The 20940-nt window shown below is 45.8% G+C and overlaps 1 protein-coding gene and 1 pseudogene across 1 annotated transcript; both read right to left on the reverse strand.

Moving 5' to 3' along the window:
• Positions 1-5568: 5568 nt before the first annotated feature.
• LOC111758662 (protein RUFY3 pseudogene) lies at positions 5569-8320 on the reverse strand (annotated as a pseudogene).
• Positions 8321-11912: 3592 nt separating this feature from the next.
• On the reverse strand, positions 11913-13633 carry LOC101419626 (popy Class I histocompatibility antigen, A-1 alpha chain-like). Its single transcript, XM_071211093.1, has 5 exons — positions 13533-13633; positions 13137-13404; positions 12538-12779; positions 12137-12324; positions 11913-12023 (listed from the first exon to the last, which is right to left on the reverse strand). The coding sequence occupies exons 1-3, from the start codon at positions 13594-13596 to the stop codon at positions 12629-12631; spliced, it is 483 nt and encodes a 160-aa protein (XP_071067194.1). The 5' UTR covers positions 13597-13633; the 3' UTR covers positions 11913-12023; positions 12137-12324; positions 12538-12628.
• Between the last annotated feature and the right edge of the window lie 7307 nt (positions 13634-20940).

Raw genomic sequence — 20940 nt, forward strand, 5'->3', positions numbered from 1 at the left:
CTTGGAGGCTGCCTTAAGTTATTTACTGGCACTCTCCTTGGAAGCTGTCTTAAGTCATTTATCTATCTGAAGGTGCCTGCAATTCCCACCTCCCAATGTAGTTCTAGTCCTATTTTCCCAATGTGGCCTTACCTGTACAGGAGAAAATAAAAAAGACATGAGGATAACCATTATTGATTTCTGTAGCTGTTGTTTTGGGCCCTCTGAATGATTCTGTTTTTTGTTTTTTTTTTTAAGTTTTGAGATTTTTTCTACCTGTGTAGTGTTGTTAATATAAAACGTTTCTTTTATGATTGTACAGGTGCTTAGGACATCCTGTTGGATTAGGGACAGGGGTGTGGGTTGAGGTTATATGTTGTCTGTTATCAGGTTAGGGGAGACCTACAATTTTCAACTCTTTTTGATATGGTTGGGTGGAGAGGGAGAGTGGGAAGTCATTGTGGGATTCAGTTATTGTTTCTTTTATGGTGTTGAGATATTTTAGCTTCTGGCTTGGTGGCTTGGTGGCTTGGTGGCTGGCACTATATTTTTGCAGCAGGAGAAGATCATGTACATGATCATGGGTTACATCTTGGACAGCTGTCTGGATAAACTGAGTTATTGCATAGAAGATGTGTGGACATCCTGATAGAAGGAGAATGTGAGTTGTAATTGTGGTAAAAATAGGAATTAATCAGAAAATTCAGGGTGGGCTGTGAGTCTGAGAAGAAGGAATAATAAGATTATGCATTTAGCATTAAACAATGTCATTAATGGTTGACAGTGAAATTACAGGATTTGATGGGCTTATACTCATAGAGTTTTAGCTGGAATAAGAGACTTTAGATTATTAACATGGTTTCATAACAGTGTTTTTGAGTGATTTTTCATGGATTTAAGATTCCCAACCAGCAGAGCTGCATAGACCAGTACAGTAATCAAAATGACCACATTTTCCCCAGTTTATATAGTTTGAAGCATAGGCAACAATTTATTATTATGTCCCCTTTTGGGCTGAGGCAACTGGCATTTTAACCTGTAATTTAGACTTAGTCCATTGTTGTAAGGATTCAGGTTATGAGGTTACAAGAGTCCTGTTGCAGTGTCCACACACTGAAAGCAGACCTTGCCCCTTCTGAGAGAGGGAGGGGACTGATTTAATCCACTTGTTACTGGAATCTGTGCTTGGTCAGTATGCTTCATCCAGTGAGGTAATTGTCACAGTCATTGGAGTGAGCACGATGGACACTCGTGGGTGGTGTTCATGAGCTGCTGGTGAGTGACAGGCAGTTGGAACTGCTGGCCTAGGCACTACAAGGTCTGGTACCCACAATATTTGCTTTTTTGGTGGAGCCCCTCTGCTGCTTTTTGGGTTTCAATGGTTGGCTCTGGATCTTCCTGAGGGCATCTGCCTTAAGAGTCCCAAGAGAGATGTTAGAGGAGAGGGCAGGGACATGATAGTTACCTGTCACTGCTGGCAGGTGTTCCAGATATTCTTCCACAGATTTCTCTTCTCCACAGAGGGCAGCTCACAAAAGTCCATTGTTCTTGTCTTGCACTTTGTTTTTTTTCTCACAATTGTGACTAAAACTCAAGTGGTATTTGTTTAGAATGTTGCCTTTGCCACAAACCCCACCCAAAGCCAATATTGGTACTGGCTACATTCAATTCACGGGATAAGTTAAGATCCACCCCCTTGACCTGAATCTCTAGACTGACCATGTGATAGCCAGGCCCTGAGCCTCAACAGACTTGCAACTCCTACACTCTGGTTTATTGGACTTGCCCCACTCAACTAACATGGAGGTGAAGAAGGTCAACCACCACACCAGGGAGCCAAGAGCGCCTACAACTGAAAGCAGGAGGATTGTATACAGCATCCATGTGGAATATAAGCCCCCTCTTGATATAGATGTGGAGTGGGCACAACCATTCTAAGGTCCACAGGATGGAGGAATAGAGTATGGATTAGAGTGGACTTACTGATATTTATCCATGAACTATTGTGATTAGTAATGGAAGAAAATGAGGCATTGGTGTGGAGAAAGTGGCCATGATGACTGCTGGGGGTAGGGAGTGGAAGGAAGAGCTGTGATGTGAGGGTGTTTTTGGGACTTGGAGTTGTCCTGGGTAGTGCTGCAGGGACAGTTACCGGACATTGTATGTTCTCCTATGGACCACTGGGTAGACTGTGGGAGAGTGGGCTATGATGTGGACCTTTGACCATGAGGTGCAGCGGTTCTCAGAGATGTATTCACCAAGTGCAATGAATGCCTCATGATGATGGAGGAGGTTGTTGTTATGGGGGGAGGAGTGGGATGAGGGGGTTGGGGGGGTATATGGGGACCTCATATTTTTTGAATGTAACATTAAAAATATAAATAAAGACAAAAAAAAAGATCCACCCCCTTAATGCTTGAGCCTATGTTATTGTTTTAAAAGCAGCCTGCTGGGGGGAGGCTTTCATTTTCATGCACAACTTTTTCTGATTAACACATACAATGGTTTTAATATTTCAGTTAAATAAAGTATGAAGTGTTTTCAGTGTCTCAATAATGTGAGAAAACATACTCCATCAGTTACAACTGAGGGTACAGTTTTTTGTTTTTTTTTACTTAACTAAACATCATTTAAGAATGTGATAGACAGTTAGGACTTCATAGCTTGTCCTAATTGTTTGCCTATCTCAGGACCTTAAGATAAACCAGTTGTTTAATTTTAGGACAAGATTATTATCTTTTTCCTTAACAATAAAACACATAAGTTACTAAAATGATTTTGGAAACTGTCTCAAAGCAAATTCTTTAGAACATACAATTATCATGATTACATTAATTAGCAGGTATTTTATTTTAGCAGTGCAGGAAAAACTACATTTCTCATTATTTTATGAAACCTTAAGATTTCCAATGGAATTAAAATTATTTTTTCCCTATTATCACTGCAATATGCAGATTGAGGTGGCTTTTAACCATGAATTCAGTTTCTGTTTAATAATGATTTTTTGTAATTAGTGATTTGAATATTTCAGTTTAAATAATGCTTTTACAATTTTTTAAATAACTATTCATAATTGTATAGAGTATATTTACTTCATTTCAAGGCAAACTTTGCCTTCACAGAACACATTCCCTTACTCAATGCTACCACAATATCTTCTACAACTTGCCATATGCATTCAAGTTTTGTCTTACATACTTCTATTCTGATTTTGTGAAAACCAGCCTTCTTATCTTAGGACAAAACATACTTTCTTGAACAAACTTATTAAATTTCAGTCAGCACTCCTAGAAACTTTTTGCTTCTTTCAATATTTCACATTTAATTCTCTGAAGAAAAATAAACTTCATTTTAATTCAGGCAAGAAACATCTTTTTTGAAGAGATTTGTAGCAATTTTATCAGTCAAGACATACAATTCTCATTACTTTAAAGATTTTATTAGCATTCTTATCTATTTATTAATATAAGCACTTATTTAATTTTTAGCCATTTGAATAGTGCTCCTTTAGGAATTAATATTACCATCCAGAGGTATTAAAATATACACTGGCAGAGAACAAACAGAAAACACAAAAAGAGTTATGATACAGAAGCAGAAACATAAAGTTCATTAATTTGACCCATAATTTATACTCCTTTGGTATGGCTATTTTTACTGCCTGCAAAATTTCATTTTTTGGAATCAGTATTGCTTGTAATATGCAGCCTTGTTCTTGGAAACACATTTACTACTAATTAGCAACAGTTAGGAATATTTGAGCATGATAAATGAAGTTAAACTTTAACTTAACATTTTAGATAGATATTTAGCACATATAGTTTGGATTATTGCCTTTTAGGAATATATTTAGATTTAGGAGTCAGCTTAAAGCTTACTTGTAAGAGGTGAGCAATTGTAGGTCAAGGAAAGTTATTAGGGGCAGCTGGGTATTGGTAAGTTGAGAGGAATCAGAGGAATAGGATCTGAGAAGGTGTTTAATTTGGGACAGATCAGATTGAGAAGGGGATGTGTTTTCTGCCTCAGCCACTTCCTGGAGAGGGAAGACAGGAGCTGAGGAAGGAGCCTGGAGAGTGGGGAGTTGGGCTTGAGAGTGGGTGGTTGGTGGGGAGAAGGGAGTGGGCTCAAGGGGAGAATTGGGGACACTGGAGGAGGATGGAGTAAGTAGGGGTGCTGATGAGGCATACGGCAGTGAAGGAGGGGCTTGATCAGAGAGCTCTGAGTTACGAAGGGTTTCTGTGTATAGAAGGCAAGGAGGGGTGGGATAGGGAGGTGAGCTCCAGCTCCAGTGCCTGTATGATGAGGGGAGAAAGTTAGGGTAAAAGGCAGTGAGGACCAGAGGGAAAAGAAGGAGAGTTAGAGAATGAGGAGGGTGGGGGTGGATGTGATATCCAAGGAATATATGGAGGAAGTGCAGAGAGAGACTGATCAGCTGAAATCAAATTTGAAGTTTTTGGGGAATTTGCAGGGCAGAAAGGAGGAAGACGAAAGCTTTTGAAGAGTCTTTTGGTGTAAAAGAAGAATAGGATTGATGGAGAGGCTGATACAAAGATGAGAGAAGACCTCAGAATAAGGAGTCTTGCATGTCTGCTGCTCCTCTGGATAAAGTTCTTTAAATCTTGGAGAACTTGGGAATTAAAACTGTGTTCTCTCATCATTGACTTTCATTGTCCAACTGGTATTGCGGCCACACAGAGGTCGAATAGAAAATGAGTTTTTTGGGTCTGATGTCTCCTTTCGGTATAACATTTAAGGTTGTGAAGGAGACAGCCCAGAGGTGTGGTTTGGGGTGGGGGGCAAACTTGAATTCCCCATTTTAGGTGTCTGGGGCAAGACTAAGGATCTCTAGAATGGGGAAGATTCTGCGTGAGACAAGCACCCCCAAAGCAGTCAGATATATCCAAGGAAACAGGAAACCACACTTGGAGCCAGACATCTCCAGAGCCAAGGGGTTTCTTCCCAGAAGGATGCAGGCATACTGCCCACTGTGGCCCTCGGGGAATGGTGAGGATCCTGACCTAGTGCTAGGTTTTCCCAGTGGGGTGTCCTGGACAATGGAAAAGGAGAGAGAGAGAGACAGCAAGATCCTCCAGTGGAGAAATCCTTAACTCACCCAGCCGAGATTCAATGTCTGGTGTTGGATGGGCATTCAGCTGTGGCAGAGGGGAGATTCCTCCCTAGTCAACCAGTCTCAGCATGACTGCAGTCCCAGGTATGTGGTACCAAATGATGGAGAAAAATGGTGCTCCCTGGGACATGAAGACTGATATGACCACAGGCAGAAAATTTATTGAGAAGCTCTCCCAACTGAGGGGGTCTGAAAAAGAGACCTCAGCCTCTCCCCACCAGCATGCTGGGGGTCTGAATAGAGACTTCAGCCCACTCGTGGAAGGTGCAGATGTGAATTTATACAGTACATCAATAGGTGGGGAAATGTTAGTTCATGGGGTGGGGGTCAGGGTCCAGAGTACAGCCTTGGGTCAATAACGGGCTATAAAGGTGAATTCTTCTTGTCTATGGCTTGGGGGTGGTGGGCTAGGAGGCAGGGTTTTCTTGGAAGGCAGGAGGGTTTGATGGCCCAGAAGGGATGAGGATCCTTATCTGCTCTATTCCCACTGTGATATGGCTCATTCTTAGGGGGAGATGCGCTGTCTTCACACATAGGTAGTTTGCTCAGTCAGTCAGAATGGAGCCACAGCTTTATGACCTGGTAATCATTGCAAACATTTAACAGTAATAATCCTGTTGTTTGCAACTGCAAGACCCCTATCAGTTTAGTGCTGGGTTTGTCTAAGGTGTCCACTTTTGTATGAAAGTTGTTTATAGTAGAAGTAAAGTGTTTGTGGAACTCCTCTACCTAGTTGTTTGGGTCTAGAGTTGCAGGAATCTGACCATTGCTTTCATGCCTTCACTGCTGTTCCCATCCTTGAGATGCATTGAAAAACACCTGTAACTCCATCTGGGAGTCCAAACTTTCTCCTTTTACACAGAAATAGGCATCAATATCATTCAGATGGACCAGTAATTATAGCTCCTCCTTCCACCATGAGAGCATTGGGCTCATAGAATTCCTGAGAAGTTCCTTTTTATTGATCACAGCTTTCATACACTCTGGGAGTTTCTTTTGTGCTGATCCAAATGAAGCCAGGCTCTTCCTCTGTCTCCTGGAATCTTCAGTCCTGGGAGACCTTTAACACCTGCTGTTTTCTCTGAAGCTTCTGGAACAAGATTTCCTATAGTTCTGGAGGCCCAGGAGGGTTTGTTTTGTCCAAGAAAAGTTTTCTTGTTTCTCAAGCTGTGTTCCAGGTGGTGCTCCACCACCAGGAAGAACTGCTGGAGAGGAGCGTGGTCAGATCCAGACCCTCCCCAGGTTCAGGGCTGGCTCAGGAGAGCCCTTGCTGCCCAGGTGGGCCCGTTGGTCAGGTGGATGTGTTCAGCAGCCATCAGGGAATCAGGGCGATGCTTCCCACTTCCCACTGTAGCTCTTTGCAACCCTCTGTGCATACGATGGCATTGGGGGTCTCAGCCGGGCTTGTTCCTTCCTTTGTGTCTGTGACCTGGCCAGGAACAGAGAATGTGGATGCTGCCAGCTTCCTCCTGTGCTTTGGCCCCCAGGCACAGCCCCCTTTCCCTCTTCCTCCTCTTCAAAGACCCTCCTGCTGCAGCCCCAGCTTGAGACTCTGGTCCCTGAGGGCAGCTCATTTGTCTTGTTGTTGAGTTTAGAATTTATTTATTTATTCATGATATTAGCCCTATGCAATGTGCCATTTCCAAATATTTCCTTCCATTCTGTAGATTGTCTTTTAACTAATGCTAAACCCCTTTGATGCACAAAAGCTTTAAGAATGAGCTGAATGCCTGTGTGAGAGCCTGCACAGGGAGCCAATGCCCATTCAGTGAGCTGAGTGCCCATGCTGTGAGCCACTGCCTGCATGGTGAGCCAAGTGCTTGCACAGCAAAGGTGAGTGCCCATTCAGTGAGCCAGTGTCTATGCAAGTGAGTCACACAGTAAGACGATGACACAACAAAAGAGAGATGAAGGGGAGAGTCAAGGTTGAGGTGCAGCAGAAACCAGGGACTGAGGTGACACAATTGACAGGGAACCTCCCTCCACATCAGATGTCCCCAGGATCGAATCCTGGTGAATCCTTGAGGAGAAAAACAAGAAGAGAAGACGAAAAGAGAAATAGATACAAAAGATCACAGAGCAAATGGACACAGATAGCAAAAAGAAGGGATGCTGGATTTTTTCAATTGCCTTTTCTGCATTATTTGTGATGATCATTGTTCTATTAATGAAACAAAATACTTTCAACAATTGATCCTTATTTTAAGCCACCCTTGCATGGCAAGTGGCATTAGGTGGTAACTCGGAATTCCAGAAAGGACAATTAACAATAGAAATTGTATACAGATAGATAGGTAGATGTACACAAACACAAAAACACGCTTCCTTCCATCTGAAAGACTTCCTCAAAAATTATTTGTAATTCAGTACTGACAACAATGAATTCTCTCAGTTTTCATTTATCTAAAACAGGGGTTCTTAACCCTTCTTTTCCCACAGACCCTTTGCCAGTCAGGGGAAACCATGGACTCTTACTAAGTACACACCGTCCTGCGTATTATTTAATAAACATACCGCACCTGCACCAAAACGACCCAAGAGTAATGTTGTTTTCTAAATTCAAGCTCATGGACCCCTTGTTAAGAATCCCTTATCTACAAGTTGCTTTACAGTATAGTTTTAACAATACTGATTTTCCAATCCACAAGCAAGATCTATCCTCCATATCTTTAGGTCTGCTTTCCTTTCCCTTTGCAATGTGCTTGAATTGTCAGGGTAAAGGATTTTCATCCTTTTCATTATATTTATTTCCAAATATTCTTTTCCAATTTTAAATGAAGTCTTTTAAATATTAGAATAAATTTCAATTTACAAAAAGGTTGATGAGATAGTACAGGCAGTTGCAGTTATCCTCACCAAGTTTCCCCTGCAGTTTTTACTTAAACAAGCATTGTGATTTGTTGCAACTAAGAAATAATAATTAGCTTATTAGACTTGCTGAAGCTATAGACTTTATTTGGGTTTCACCAGTTTTTCTTTTTTTTTTTTTTTTTAAAGATTTATTTATTTATTTATCACCAGTTTTTCTACACATGTCCTTTTCTTTTTCTGTTCCAGGATCCAACCCAAGATACGACATGGTATTAGATAAGGATTTTACAATATTTGTAACTATTGATAAATATTTATAAGTGGAGGATTTTAAAAATTTCATTTTCTGATTGTCATGATTAGTATATAGTAATAGAATTAATGTTTATTCTGACCTGGCATCCTGTTGACTTGCTAAATTCATTTCTTCTCAAAATTTTGTCAAGGTCTTTTTAATGGTTTTCTAACATACACAATCATGCTGATTACAAATAATGGCAGTTTTACTACTTCCTTTACTATCTATAAGTCCTGCATTTCATTCTTGCCTTCTTGCACTGGTTAGGATGTCCAGAATAAGGTTAAATAAAAATGGTGTGACTGGACCTCTTTAACTAGTTGATCTTAGGAAAAAAGCATTTAACCTTTCATCATTGAGTATGATGCTAGCATAGACTTTCATTGATGCCTGGACCATACAGAGGAAACTGCTTTCTATTTCTAGTTTGCTGAGAGATTTTGTCTTGAAAGGTAAGTACTTTTTAAGTCCCTAGCTGTGTGACCTCAAGTTCCTGGTTCTGTGGCTTTCCCCAAATAAAATGAGCCCCAGAAATCACATTTATGACTTCCTTATGTTGAATTTAGAAAGATTTAAAATCCATTGTTTGCACCAATAAGTGAGAATAAAATCCTTAAGATATAGAGACAAATAGCAAGAATTCAGAGATTTAATTTGGGGAACTTTGAACCACTTTATAAATCCCCACCTCGCTATACCCCATCATAGAGAAAGCACATGCATTTCCCAGCATCACTCTCATAACTAATGATAGATTTCCTCCTTTCTTTTCCAGAAAGGAATTTTTTAACATGGTTTAAGCACTACATGGGGTGCTACACTCATCACTGGCAGAACAAGCTTCACCACCCAGCTGAGCCAGGATGGTCTGAGGGGCTTTTGATGAAACCCCCACAGAACTTCTGGATCTTTGTGGGATGTCAGGAGGTTCCTGTGCACAGAGAAGTTGGGGCTCCCTGGTCTACGTGCCTTCTAGATGTGGTGCCAGAGCTGTGTGGTCACTCTAGTGTGGTCCATGGATCACTGAGCTCTGGGAAGTCCAGGGGTCAGTCCTTTCTCCTCTACTTCCTGTAGCTAATCACAAGCTAGGAGACCTCATCCTCTCCTTAGGTTCAAAATATCGCATATATGGCCTAACCCCCAAATCTGCGTCTCCAGCCCAGACACTTTTCCTAATCTCCAGATTCATATTTCCAACTGCAACTGATAACCTCACTTACATTTCTGATGGACATCTCAGATTCTATTTTTCCTAAACAGAATGCCTGTAATGACCTTCAACTATCCTCTTTCAGAGTCTTCCCCACACCACTGACAACTTCACTTTTCTATTTGCAAAATCTTCTTTCCTTTGCATAGAGGACCTTTCTTGTGTTGTGATTGCTTATTCCCTCACAGCCCAAATTTAATCCACTAGGAAACCCTATAATATTTATAAATATAGACTTCTATTTCCCACTGTTTTCCCTGCTCCTATCCAGACAGAGCAATTCACATCTCTACTTGGGACACTGCACTGATTTTATCCTCTCTTCCTTATTCCCTCATTCACACCTCACTTGTCAATTCTATTCTCAGCTAGCAGCTGGAGTAATCATTTGGGAGAAATTATAACATGAGTCTCCTTTACAAAAATATCCCATGTCATGCAGAAAGATTAAGCCTTCCAATATCCACAAGCCCCAAGATCTGGCCGACCTCTGCCTGTCTCCATGATGTTGTTGCAGCCACTCCAGCCTCCTGCCCTTCCAGGACCACAGGCAGCCCCTGCCCACCACAACACGCTGCCCAGTTCCCTGCCAGGGAAGATCTTCCCAGACATCCTCAGGAATACGTCTTTCATGACCTTCAAGCTTCCCTAAAAGGTCATGATCTCAATGAGGTCTGCACTGACCACCCATGTTCACACAGCACCTTCCCTGCACCAAGGCCAGTGAATAGCTGTTTTAAGTTCACAAATGTTTCCCAGAAGCTAAAAAGGGGCGTCCCACACAGTCCTCCACCAGCACTAGGTACAGCACTAGGTACAGAAGTAGTCAGTGAGGACCCTCCCCCAAGTGCCTTTCCTAACACAGCTGTGGTCTCCTGGCAGTGATGGCACAACGTCCACTCACCTTGATGCTGAGGCCACCAGGACTGTCCTCAGAAGGGCTGCTCTCCCTCCCCTCCCTTCCACCCCCTGTGACTACAGCACAATTTCAACTCCCTCCAAAACAAGACTAAGACCCCACTGCCCACCTGTGGATCTCAACTGGAGTCTGATCTACAAATCCATAGGCTTGATCTGTAACCAGCATTTGGGTCAGTGGAGCTGGGTAAGGACAGAGAGGGAGGACAGGCAGCAGAGAAGGACCAAACCACCAGGAGTTAAATAAAGTTGAAACTGTCAATCCTCCTCAGTGTGAAGTCCATATGGAAGGAACCCCAACTGGACAGGCCTGTCCACACTTGGTTCCTCACAGCAGCACTCAGCACAGCAGTCACATGGGTTCTAGAAGCCTCCAGAACCTTCTATTTCCTCTTGTTTAAGAATCTTCCTCTCCCTCAATTGATTCCACACTCACATTTAAATAGCAAGAATTTGTAAAAGCAAAATCATACCCAGGTAATCATTTTCAAGGGAAGCAGGAAGAGGCAGCTCAGAGAACCATAAAGTAAGACAGGGTTGTGGATGCTCCACACCCAGCTCTCCTGAGCAGGACGGTCAGTCAGGGCAGAGAACACAGGTCAGTGTGGGGGACGTGGGGGGCAGGCGACAAGCTACCTCCCCATCCTTCAGTATACAACAGGAATGCAGACACAAAGGTGCCAGCTGAGGAAGGAAAGTCTCACCCAAAGGAAGGGGGTCTTGAAGTCACACAAGGGGTGTGAACAGCTCTGGAATCTCTCCATCCCCCATGAGGCAGCTTTGTCACACTACAGAAGAAAACAATCAAGAGCACGTTCAGGTCATCTCTGTAAATGCTGACATCATGACCAGCCCTCACAGTCCTCATGTCCACGTCCAAGGAATCCCCAGGATCAGGCATGTCCTCTTGGCCCAACCCCTCTCCCCTTTCAGGCCCCCCAGGATCTCACCTCTAGAAGCCTCGAGAGACTCATCAGAGCCCTGGGCACTGTCACTGGCTGGAGAGGAACAAACACATGGTCTGGTCAGAGCCACAGGGAGATGTGAGTCAAGGAGTGATGGGGTGAGCTGCCCCATGGGCTCCGTCTATACTCCCCAAAGCCTCAGGTCAGCCTTGACCCTCCACACCACCTCCCCCTCCATCCCCACTTACAAGCTGCCTGAGCATAGCTCCCTCCTGTTCCAAAAACAACTAGTGAGAGCAGGACATGAGGCCCTCAGAACTAGTCCTGGATCTAGGGAAGTTTCCAGAACCATGACTGCAGACCTGGGGCAGGATCAGGAAACATGAGGTAGGAGATGTGTGGGCTGGACCTTCTGCCCTCCTGGAGGTCTGTCCTCAGCAGCCCCTTCCCTCTGACTGCTGGGAACAGGGGCCTCCACGTCATCACTGGGGACATTGTCCTACTTCTCTCACAGATTTTATAAAGTAAGTGTAGAACAGGCCCCAGACTGGATGGGCACGTGTGTGAGGAGGGGCTTCACGGTACCAGGAAGGGGCAGGGCACACGGCTACCCGGGCTGGAAACCCCCCTGGACAAGAAACCTCAGACCTGCCCCTTCCCTACCCGAGCTCTTCTTTCTCCTGCGGATCAAAACTGCAGCCACCACGGACACTCCAAGGATGACCAGGGCAGCCACGATTCCCACGAGGAGGATGGGGGGCTGGGAAGGCGGCTCTGGGAAGGGGGAAGGTCAGGGGCCCTGACCCCAGGCTCAGCCCTGACCCTGCTGGAGGAGCTCAGAAGGGCTCCTGCTTTCCTAGAAGAGGCCCCCACCTCATCCCACTTACCCCATCTCAGGGTGAGGGGCTCGGGCAGCTCCTCGTGCTGCACGTGGCACGTGTATCTCTCTTCCTCCCCAGGAGGCACCACTACATCCGCCCACTTCTGGAAGGTTCCATCCCCCGCAGGCCTGGTCTCCACAAACCCGTGTCCTGGGTCTGGTCCTCCTCCTCTCGCTGCCAGGTCAGCATGATCTCTGCCGGGTAGAAGCCCAGGGCCCAGCACCTCAGGGTGACCCCACGGTCAGAGAAGGGGTGGCGGGTCACGTATGTTCTTGGGGGGGGGGGGTTTGCGGGAAGGTCAGAAACTTCAGGAACTTTCCATTTCTCTCGTGGCCATTCCAGCAGTGCTCATGGGACCACCAGGAATGGACAGGACATTTGGGGTTGGGGAGCCCCGCCCCCTGTACCTGTGGGCCGCAGCGTCTCCTTCCCTCTCTCCAGGTGTCTCTGCAGGTGCTCCGTGCACGTGCCCTCCAGGTAGCTCTGCGCTGCTCTGCGTCACCGGCCTCCCTCCTCCCACCTGCACCTGGTGATCTGAGCCGCGGTGTCCGCCGCCGTCCAGGAGCGCAGGTCCTCGCTGAGGGCGAGGTGGTCGGCGCCGTCGTAGGCGTGTAGTTCATACCCGCGGAGGAGGCGCCCGATGGGGCCTCTGTCACAGCCACGCATCCTCTGTAAGTTTTGAGACCCTGGCCCAGTCCCTGTGGTCAGCCCCGCCCACAGGCCCCGCCCATTGCTGACCACCACCGTTGGCTCCGCCCCGGGATTAGCCCCGCCCACTTACCGGCCCACCAGTCTGCCCACCTGCTGGCCCCACCCCCAATGCTGACTGGTCGAGACCCCTGTGGTCTAAACTGAAAACGAATAATAGCAAATTTCCCTCCCGCGCTCCCGGGTGGGGGTCCCTGGTCCCGCGGCCTCGGGGTGCAGTCAGGACCGGAGACACAGGCGACCCCGGCCCGTCCTGGGGATCCCGGTCGTGCGTGGACCCCGGCCCCGCGTCGCTCACCGGCCTCGCTCTGGTTGTAGTAGCCGCGCAGGTGGCTCAGGCTCTCTCGGTAAGTCTGCGCGTGGTCCTTGGCCCTCCGCGTCTCCCGCTCCCAGTACTCGGGCCCCTCCTGCTCCACCCACGGCGCCCGCGGCTCCATCCTCGGTCTCGCTGGGTCGCGTCGAACCGCAAGAACTGCATATTGTCCGCGTAGCGCACTTTAATGTAGTGGGAATCCCCGCGCTCGGGCCAGACACCGCGGTGCCGAAATACCGGAGGGGGTGGGGGCCTGGGGAGGACAGAAAAGGGGCGGGGTCAGTATGGGGTCAGCGTGGGGGCACGCGGTTTCCGGGGTCCTGCCCTACCCTCGGGAGGTCGCCCCCCTCCGAGGGCAGCGCCCCCCGACCCCGCACTCACCCGCCTGGGTCTGGGTCAGGGCCAGGGCCCCCGAGAGCAGCAGGAGGAGGGTCCCCGGCGCCATGGCCGCATCCCCGGGTCTGGAGGGACCTGAGTCCGGGCGGGGCGGGCTCTATATGGGCCGCGGGGCCGGCGATTGGCTTCTCCAGAACCGGGGCCGCAATGGGAGGCAGCCTGGGCCCGTGTCACGAGGGTCGGGGCAGAAGCACTTGACTTGGGTTGGGAGAAGAAGTGAAACTGCGGGGACCAGGACCCCCAGCTCTGCCTCCCCGCCCCTCACGCCAGCCTCGGGGCGAGACCCTGAGAACCAAGACCGAGTCCTGGACTGGCCCGACCCCTCCCCTGCACTGAGTACTGTGTCACCCTGTCAGTGAGGCCTGGTCCTGACTCTTCACAGCTTACAAATCAGTGAGGACCCTGAGGGGATTTGAGTGAGGTCTACTGGTACTGATCATACTAGAAATTAAAACGGAATTTAAAATACTGATTCCTATAAATTATTACTTACAACAAAACTCATTGCAGGTTGATAAGTCATTCCAAAATAAAAGTGTAATAAGAAGAGTGGATCAATTTACATTTTTACAAATCTTTCTTAGCTGCCTCACTAGAGCACCCTATGGGCATTCATATCGCATTCAATCTGTTATTTGAGTTTGAACAAAAAATCAGCCTCAGATATAAATGTTGGAAAAGAGGAGTATTTTTAATAGCCTTTTCAGGTGAGTGTTGACATTCTTCTTCAATACTACACTAAAAGCTGATGAGTGTAGTTTCTAAAGGCGACTGAATCTTAATGTTGAGTATTTCATCTTGTGACATTGAAATCCTCTGTTCTTTCTTTGCACAGTAAATCAATTTTGTACTGGTGTATGAAGATTTTAAAGTAGCACATTGGCCACAGAATTATGTAGATTTTCCAGTATCGACACATTTTTTTACATTTTTCCAAAAAGTGATACTTGTTACAATTATCACACATCCCACAGAAAACATGTGTGTATTGGAAAACTGTCAAGCTTAGGGTGATGGATACCAGTTTTCCAAAATTCTAATTTTCTCTTGAGAACTTACGTTTTATCATTGGCTGAAGCCAGAGTTAAAATATTTCAAATCACATTTCTGATAGAGGATTTCTACCCAGAATTCATAAAGAACTCTTAAAACTGAACAATAAAAACACAACCCAATTTTTAAAATGGGCTAGTGCCTGAACAGGCACCTCAGAAAAGAAGATACACAGGTGGCAAGTAAGCACATTAAAAACATTCTCAGTGTCATTGTCATTAGGGAAGTGCAGATGAAACCACCATGAGATGCCCCTGCACACACCTGTTAGAATGGCTAAATTAAACTAAACCAAAATAAACTGGTGGGTTAGTTTTCTATTGTCAGTGGAATGAATTTTCACTTTTGGTGACTTTAAAGAACAGAAATGTATGTTTTCACAATTCTGGAAGTCAGAAGTCCAAAATCAATGTCCCTGGTTGGAATCAAGGTGTCGGCCAGGCCTGGCTCCTCTGGAGGCTTGAGCACAGAGAACCTGTGTCTTGCCTCTTCCATTTCTGGTGGCTGCCAGCTCTCCTTGGCTTCTGGCTGCATCACTCTAACCTTCAGGCCATCATCATCAGATCTCTCCTCTGTCTTCTTGTCACCTTCTTCTCTGAGTGTAGTAAAATTTCCCACTATTTCCTTGTTATGAGAGCCATATGATCACACCTAGAGCCCATGGGGATAATCTTGGCAAAGCATCCCCATCTCTAGATCAATTACATACGCAAAGGCCCCTTTTGCTGCACAAGGTAATATTCACATATTCCATGGATTAGGATGTAAAGGTCATTGGCGGGTTGGGGGTGTTTTTCAGTCTGTCACAAGTGGTGACACCTGCACTGGCAAGGACGTGGTATCCCAGGGACACACACTCCCTGCTGGTAGGAAGGCCAAAGGGTGCAGCCACCATGGAAGGCATTTGGCAGGTTCTGAAAAGCTAAACATAAAGTTAACTAACAACTCAGCAATGCCACTCCCGGGTATTTGCTCGTCTAATTTAAAAACATATTTACATAAAAACCTGCAGAGAAATGCCTATAGCAGCTTAATAATTCACAAAACTTGAAACAATTACATTTTCTTTCTATTTGTGAATGCATGAAACAATTAGTGGTTGGGGTGCTGGTGTATCTCAGTGGATTGAGAACCTGCATCCCATGTACAAGGTTCTGCATTCAACCCACGGTACCTTGTAAAAAAACCTGGTGGTAATCCATTGATCCACAGTATGGAACATTACTCAGCCAACAGAAGGAATGAGCCCTTAATTCATGCGAGAACATGAATGAATCCTAACTGCATGTTGCTAGTGAGGGAAACCACTCTAGGAAGGCTGCACATTTTCTGATTCCATCTGCATGAAATTCTGGAAAGAAAACATTATAGATACTGAAAGCAGATCCCTGGTTGCCATGATGTTGGACAGGAGGAAGGGTTGTTTGGTGAAGCACAAGGAATTTTAGGGCCCTGACCCTACTCTGTGTGGTACTATACTGTCCATGCGTCTAAACCCATAAACCTTACAGCACAAAGAGTGAACCTTAAGTGTGCAAACTTAAAAAAGCCATCCAGGCAAGCATGGAATCCAGGATGGCTGCAGACTGTGGCAGAAGGATCTAGTTGTATTACAGGTGCATGACATGACCTCACTGAAGGAGGGGAGAAGGAGCTGCTGGACTGAGGACCCTTGGAGATGACTGGAAATTGTAAGAATCAAGACAAAAGGAACTATGCATAGGCACTGACTGTAGTTGGTAAAGTTCTTTCTCATGGGATAGGGGCTAACCATTCTGAAATCACTAATGTGTGAGGACTAAACAATAAGTAAATACATAGAGGGTGGTGAGAGTCAAATTTCTCATTGTAGAAGTGGGAGGTTACAGATTTGCAAAGTGGAAAGCCAGAATGAAATATATGATACTGGATTAGAGTTGGACACAGGGAATCAACTCATGTTTATCATAACACAGCTTAGTAGAAATGTTGATATATGTATTATAGATGTGTGTTTCTTATGCAATGGTATACACACATATTTTCTATTTCCCTCTACTTGATAAGGTCTAGAAGCTATGATGCACCAATAACAATGAGGAAACCCAGTGCCTTCAGTTTAGACCTCAGTTTAGACCTCAGTTTCTAATACCATTTTCTCAAAATTGAAATAAGGCTTCTTGCAGAAAAGACTGAATCAAGGAGAGGGATAAGAAATGAGTCTGGAGCATCTGGGAATGACCAAAAGTGAGTATTGCCCAAAACATAAAACTGTGAGGACATGTCAGAAAGACTCAGGAGCCAACTGGAAGGACTCTCTATGACCAAAACCTAAACAATTCGAACAACAAATAAAGAGCAAAAAATTGAATTATAGTCAAAAGTTCAAAATTAATATCCATGAGCCTGTAAATGACTGGATATATAATTAAATGCAGCAAGAATAGACAAAGCTCCCAAACAGGAGAATTCCCAATGATTTATGTAGTTGCTCCGCCTCACTGAGTTGAGCATAACTCCCACCCCTTAAGTATGGACTTCACAGAAAATGTTCTCACATGGACAATGGAAGGGGGATGTAAGTTCATGCAGGAGGATACTGAGGAATGCTGCCTTGGCCAGAAAACTCAGCTGCCGTCACCAGAGAGGAACCAGGGTCACGCCATGTCCTCTTCTTACTCTGCTGAAATGTGGCATCTCTGTGGCCTTTTCCCTAAAATCCCTACAGCCCTGGTCTAACCAATGACAAAACATCAACCAAACTCAAATTGACAGTCAGTCAATTGACCAAGACTTCTCAAAACCTGCAAGATCAACAAAAACAAGGAAAGTCTGAGAAACTTCAGCCAGAGGAGCTGAAGGAGACCCGATGGGACTAAATGTAATGCCCTGCCTTGGGTGGGATCCTGGGACAGGGAGAGGACATAGGGTGAACCTAATGAAATCCACATGAAATTCAGGGGAGTTACTAATAGTGCATCAGTAATTGTTTCATTAGCAGGAGCAAAGTGCCAGAGGAATGTAAGATGATATCTGTGGGAAACTGGGGGTTGTCTGTGAGCTCTCCCAACACCTTCACCTTTTTTGTGTACGTGTAAAATTACCCTAATATTAAAAGTTTATTTTTTTTAAAATACCCCTCTAAAAAAGAATAGAGAGTAGATTAAAAGAACTTTCTACTTTTTAGGGTTCCCAGGTGCTGCATCAAGCGGGCTGGGTCGGGGCTCTGGGAAGAGATGGAAACCTCAAGGAGCACAAGGGCTGCTGAGCGCCCCTCCTCTCCCACTCCCTGCACCCCTGGGAGTCTGACTCCAGTGTGTTCCAGGGATGCTCAGAAGGAAAGTTCACCCCCTTTCCCATCAGTGCTGAACCCCCAGGTCCCCCAGCTCTGCCGCACTCAAGCCCGACCCCTCCTCACGTCAGAATCCCAGAGAGCGCGGCGGCGCCCCCGCGTGGCCGCCGGGCGGAGGACAGAGACCCGCGCTCCCCTTTACCTTCAGTGGAGACCTCCCCGGGGTCTCCTGCGCCCGCAGCATCCGGGCAAATATCTGCACATCATGGGGCGCCCGCCATCCAGGGCAGGGTCGGGTGCGACAACGCTGACGGAGACGTTTCCTCCCTTGATGAGACTGTGGACTCTCGCCTCAGGGCACAGCACGATCTCCAGACCATTCCACCTGGTTCCCGGGCACAAGGTAGACCACAGACTAGGGGTCCGCCAGCACTAGTCGCCCCCCGTCTCCTAGGAGAGGTCCTTGGACGCCCACACCCCTGACCCTTGTTCCATCCCGTGATTCCCCAATTCTAGGATCTGGCAAAAACGGAGTGTGAACCCCCCTGGCATTGGCCTAGGAACAGCGGGGCTCGAGAGGGGAAGGGAGGGGAGGGGAGGAGAGGAGAGGAGAGGAGGGGAGGAAATAGGGACGACTGGGGGATGGAGGCAAAAACAGTGGATGGGAAGGAGCCAGAGGGGAGGGAAATCAAGGATCCGAAGGAGGGGCGAGCGCGGCTGTGTGGCTCCTGGAGGCCGCGGCCCCTGGTTCCAGGAGCCCCAGGGTCTCCCCTCTCACCGCTTTCCCCCCAGCCCTGGGCAGCCTGTGGTCAGAGCCCTTGGCCACCTGCAGGTGCCTCTTCAGCTCCTGATCAGCTGAGCTGGTGTGACCCAGACTGGGTGCGGGGAAGCGGCCTCGCAGCTGGAGGCCCCGGAGATGCGGGTCCTGGAGGGCGGAGGTCAGGACGCGGCCTGGGAGCTGGAGACCCTAGTGGACCGCGGGGAGGTGGGCGATAAGACCCGCCCAGGCTCTGCCCACGCACTCCACGAACCCGAGGGCTGACCCTCCCGCCTCCCCAGACCCCCGGACCAGGCACCTGCCCACCATCCCCACACCAAGGTGGACCTTCCCCAGGCTGAGCGCAGGAGCCCGGCGTCCCGGGTCGTTTCTCCTTCGGGAGTCTTAGCTGTCCAGGTTCCCCTCGGCCTTGCCCCCGCCAGCTCCTTGTGTCAAAACCGTATTTGAAACTTTCAACCATTTGTCGAAAAGTCTGTCGTCTCCCCACTGGATTATGGGAAGCCGTTGTTATAAGTATGAGTACCTTTGGTTCTATTTAAGTGCTCTTTATTACTGGAGCTCTGTGGTAAGTTTTAAAATCTGCTCAGGGGATCTTCCACATTTCTTCTTCTTAAAAACTTTTTAAGCCAGGGGTTCCTAACACGATTCCGTGAGCTTGATTTAAATGAAAACAAACAAACAAACAAACATGTCTTCTGGGACACGTCAGCGCACGTGTGATCTATTAAATAATACACAGTATAGTGTGGACTAAGTAAGGGGTCTGTGGTTTTCAGCTGACTGGCAAAGCTGTCGGTGGACAAAAAAAATATTAAGAGCCCCTGTTTTAAGGTATTTAACTAATCTGTTTCATCCGTGTATCTTCTGAACACTAAAGGAGCAATTGAGTTAACAGTTGGAATCCCATGGGTTGAAAGTGCCTAGGCAGAACTTTTTAGGAGTAATGCTTCCATAACTGGTTATCTGCCTTTTCCTCTTATTTTATTTTTTGAATTCAAAATTGTTATTAAAAAAACATTTTGGCTGGGAGCCAAATATCATTGTTTCCTCCATGTTGTCACATCTCCTCTGATTGATTTCTTTGTAGAGCTGAGTAATATTCCATCATATGAATACGCCACTTGTCTATCCATTCATCAGTTGATGGGCCCTTAGGATGTTTCCAACTTTTAGCAATTGTGAATAAAGCTGCTAGGAACATCAGAATGCAAATTGCTATTCATACCCTTGCTTTCAGTTCTTAATATATTCCTAGTAACAGGAACGCAGGATCATATGGCAGTTCTATATTTAGTTTTCTGAAGAACTGTCAGCTCATCTTCCACAGGGATTGCACCATTTTACAGTCCTGCCAACATAGAAGGAGTGTTCCTATCTCTCCACATCCTCTCCAGCACTTGAAGTTTTCAGTTCTGTTAAGAGTGGTCATTCTGTATGATGAGAGATGATAGCTCATTGTAGTTTTGATCTGCATTTCCCTAATAGCTAGTTATGTTAACTTCATTTCATGTGTCTATTGGCCATTTGTATTTCCACTTTGGAAAAAAATCTGTTCAATTATTTTGCCCATTTTTTAATAGGGTGGCTAGTCATTTTGTCATTAAGTTGTGAAATTTCTTTATAAGTCATTGAGATAAATCCCTTATCAGATATAGAGTTTTGAAGATTTTTTTCCCCATTGAATTGGCTATCTTTTTACTTTCCTGACAAAGTGTTTTGAAGAGCAAAAATAATTAATTTTGAGGCAGTCCCATTTATCTATTTTTTTCTTTTGTTGCTTGTGCTTTGGGTTCTGTGTTTTATGGTTCTAGTTTTTACATTTAAGTCCTTGATCAACTTTAAATTAATTTTTATATAAGCTGTGCAATAAGGGTCCTCTTTCTTTCTTTGAGATATGGATATCTAGTTCTCCTAGCACTATTTTTGAATAGGCTATTCTGTGTGGGTTTGAAAGACTTGTCAAAGATCACTGGACCATAGATGGGAGGGTCTCTTCTGAATTCTAGATTTTGGTTCCATTGGTCCATTTCTCTATCTTTATGCCAGTACCATGCTGGTTTTTTTTCACCCCTGTAGCTAAACAATATGCTTTAAGGTCTGGAGTGAGTCTTCTCCAACTTTGTTCTCTTTAAAAATATCCTTGGCTCTTTGGGGACTCTGGCTCTTCCAGATAAATTTGATAATTGGCTTTTTCAAGTCTACCAAGAAGGGTATAGGAATTTTTTCAGGATTATGTTAAATCTGTAGATCAGTTTGGGTAGAATTGACATCCTAATGATATTTAGTCTTCC

This window comes from Dasypus novemcinctus, chromosome 22 (genome assembly GCF_030445035.2).
Source record: "Dasypus novemcinctus isolate mDasNov1 chromosome 22, mDasNov1.1.hap2, whole genome shotgun sequence".
NCBI classification, from domain to species: domain Eukaryota; kingdom Metazoa; phylum Chordata; class Mammalia; order Cingulata; family Dasypodidae; genus Dasypus; species Dasypus novemcinctus.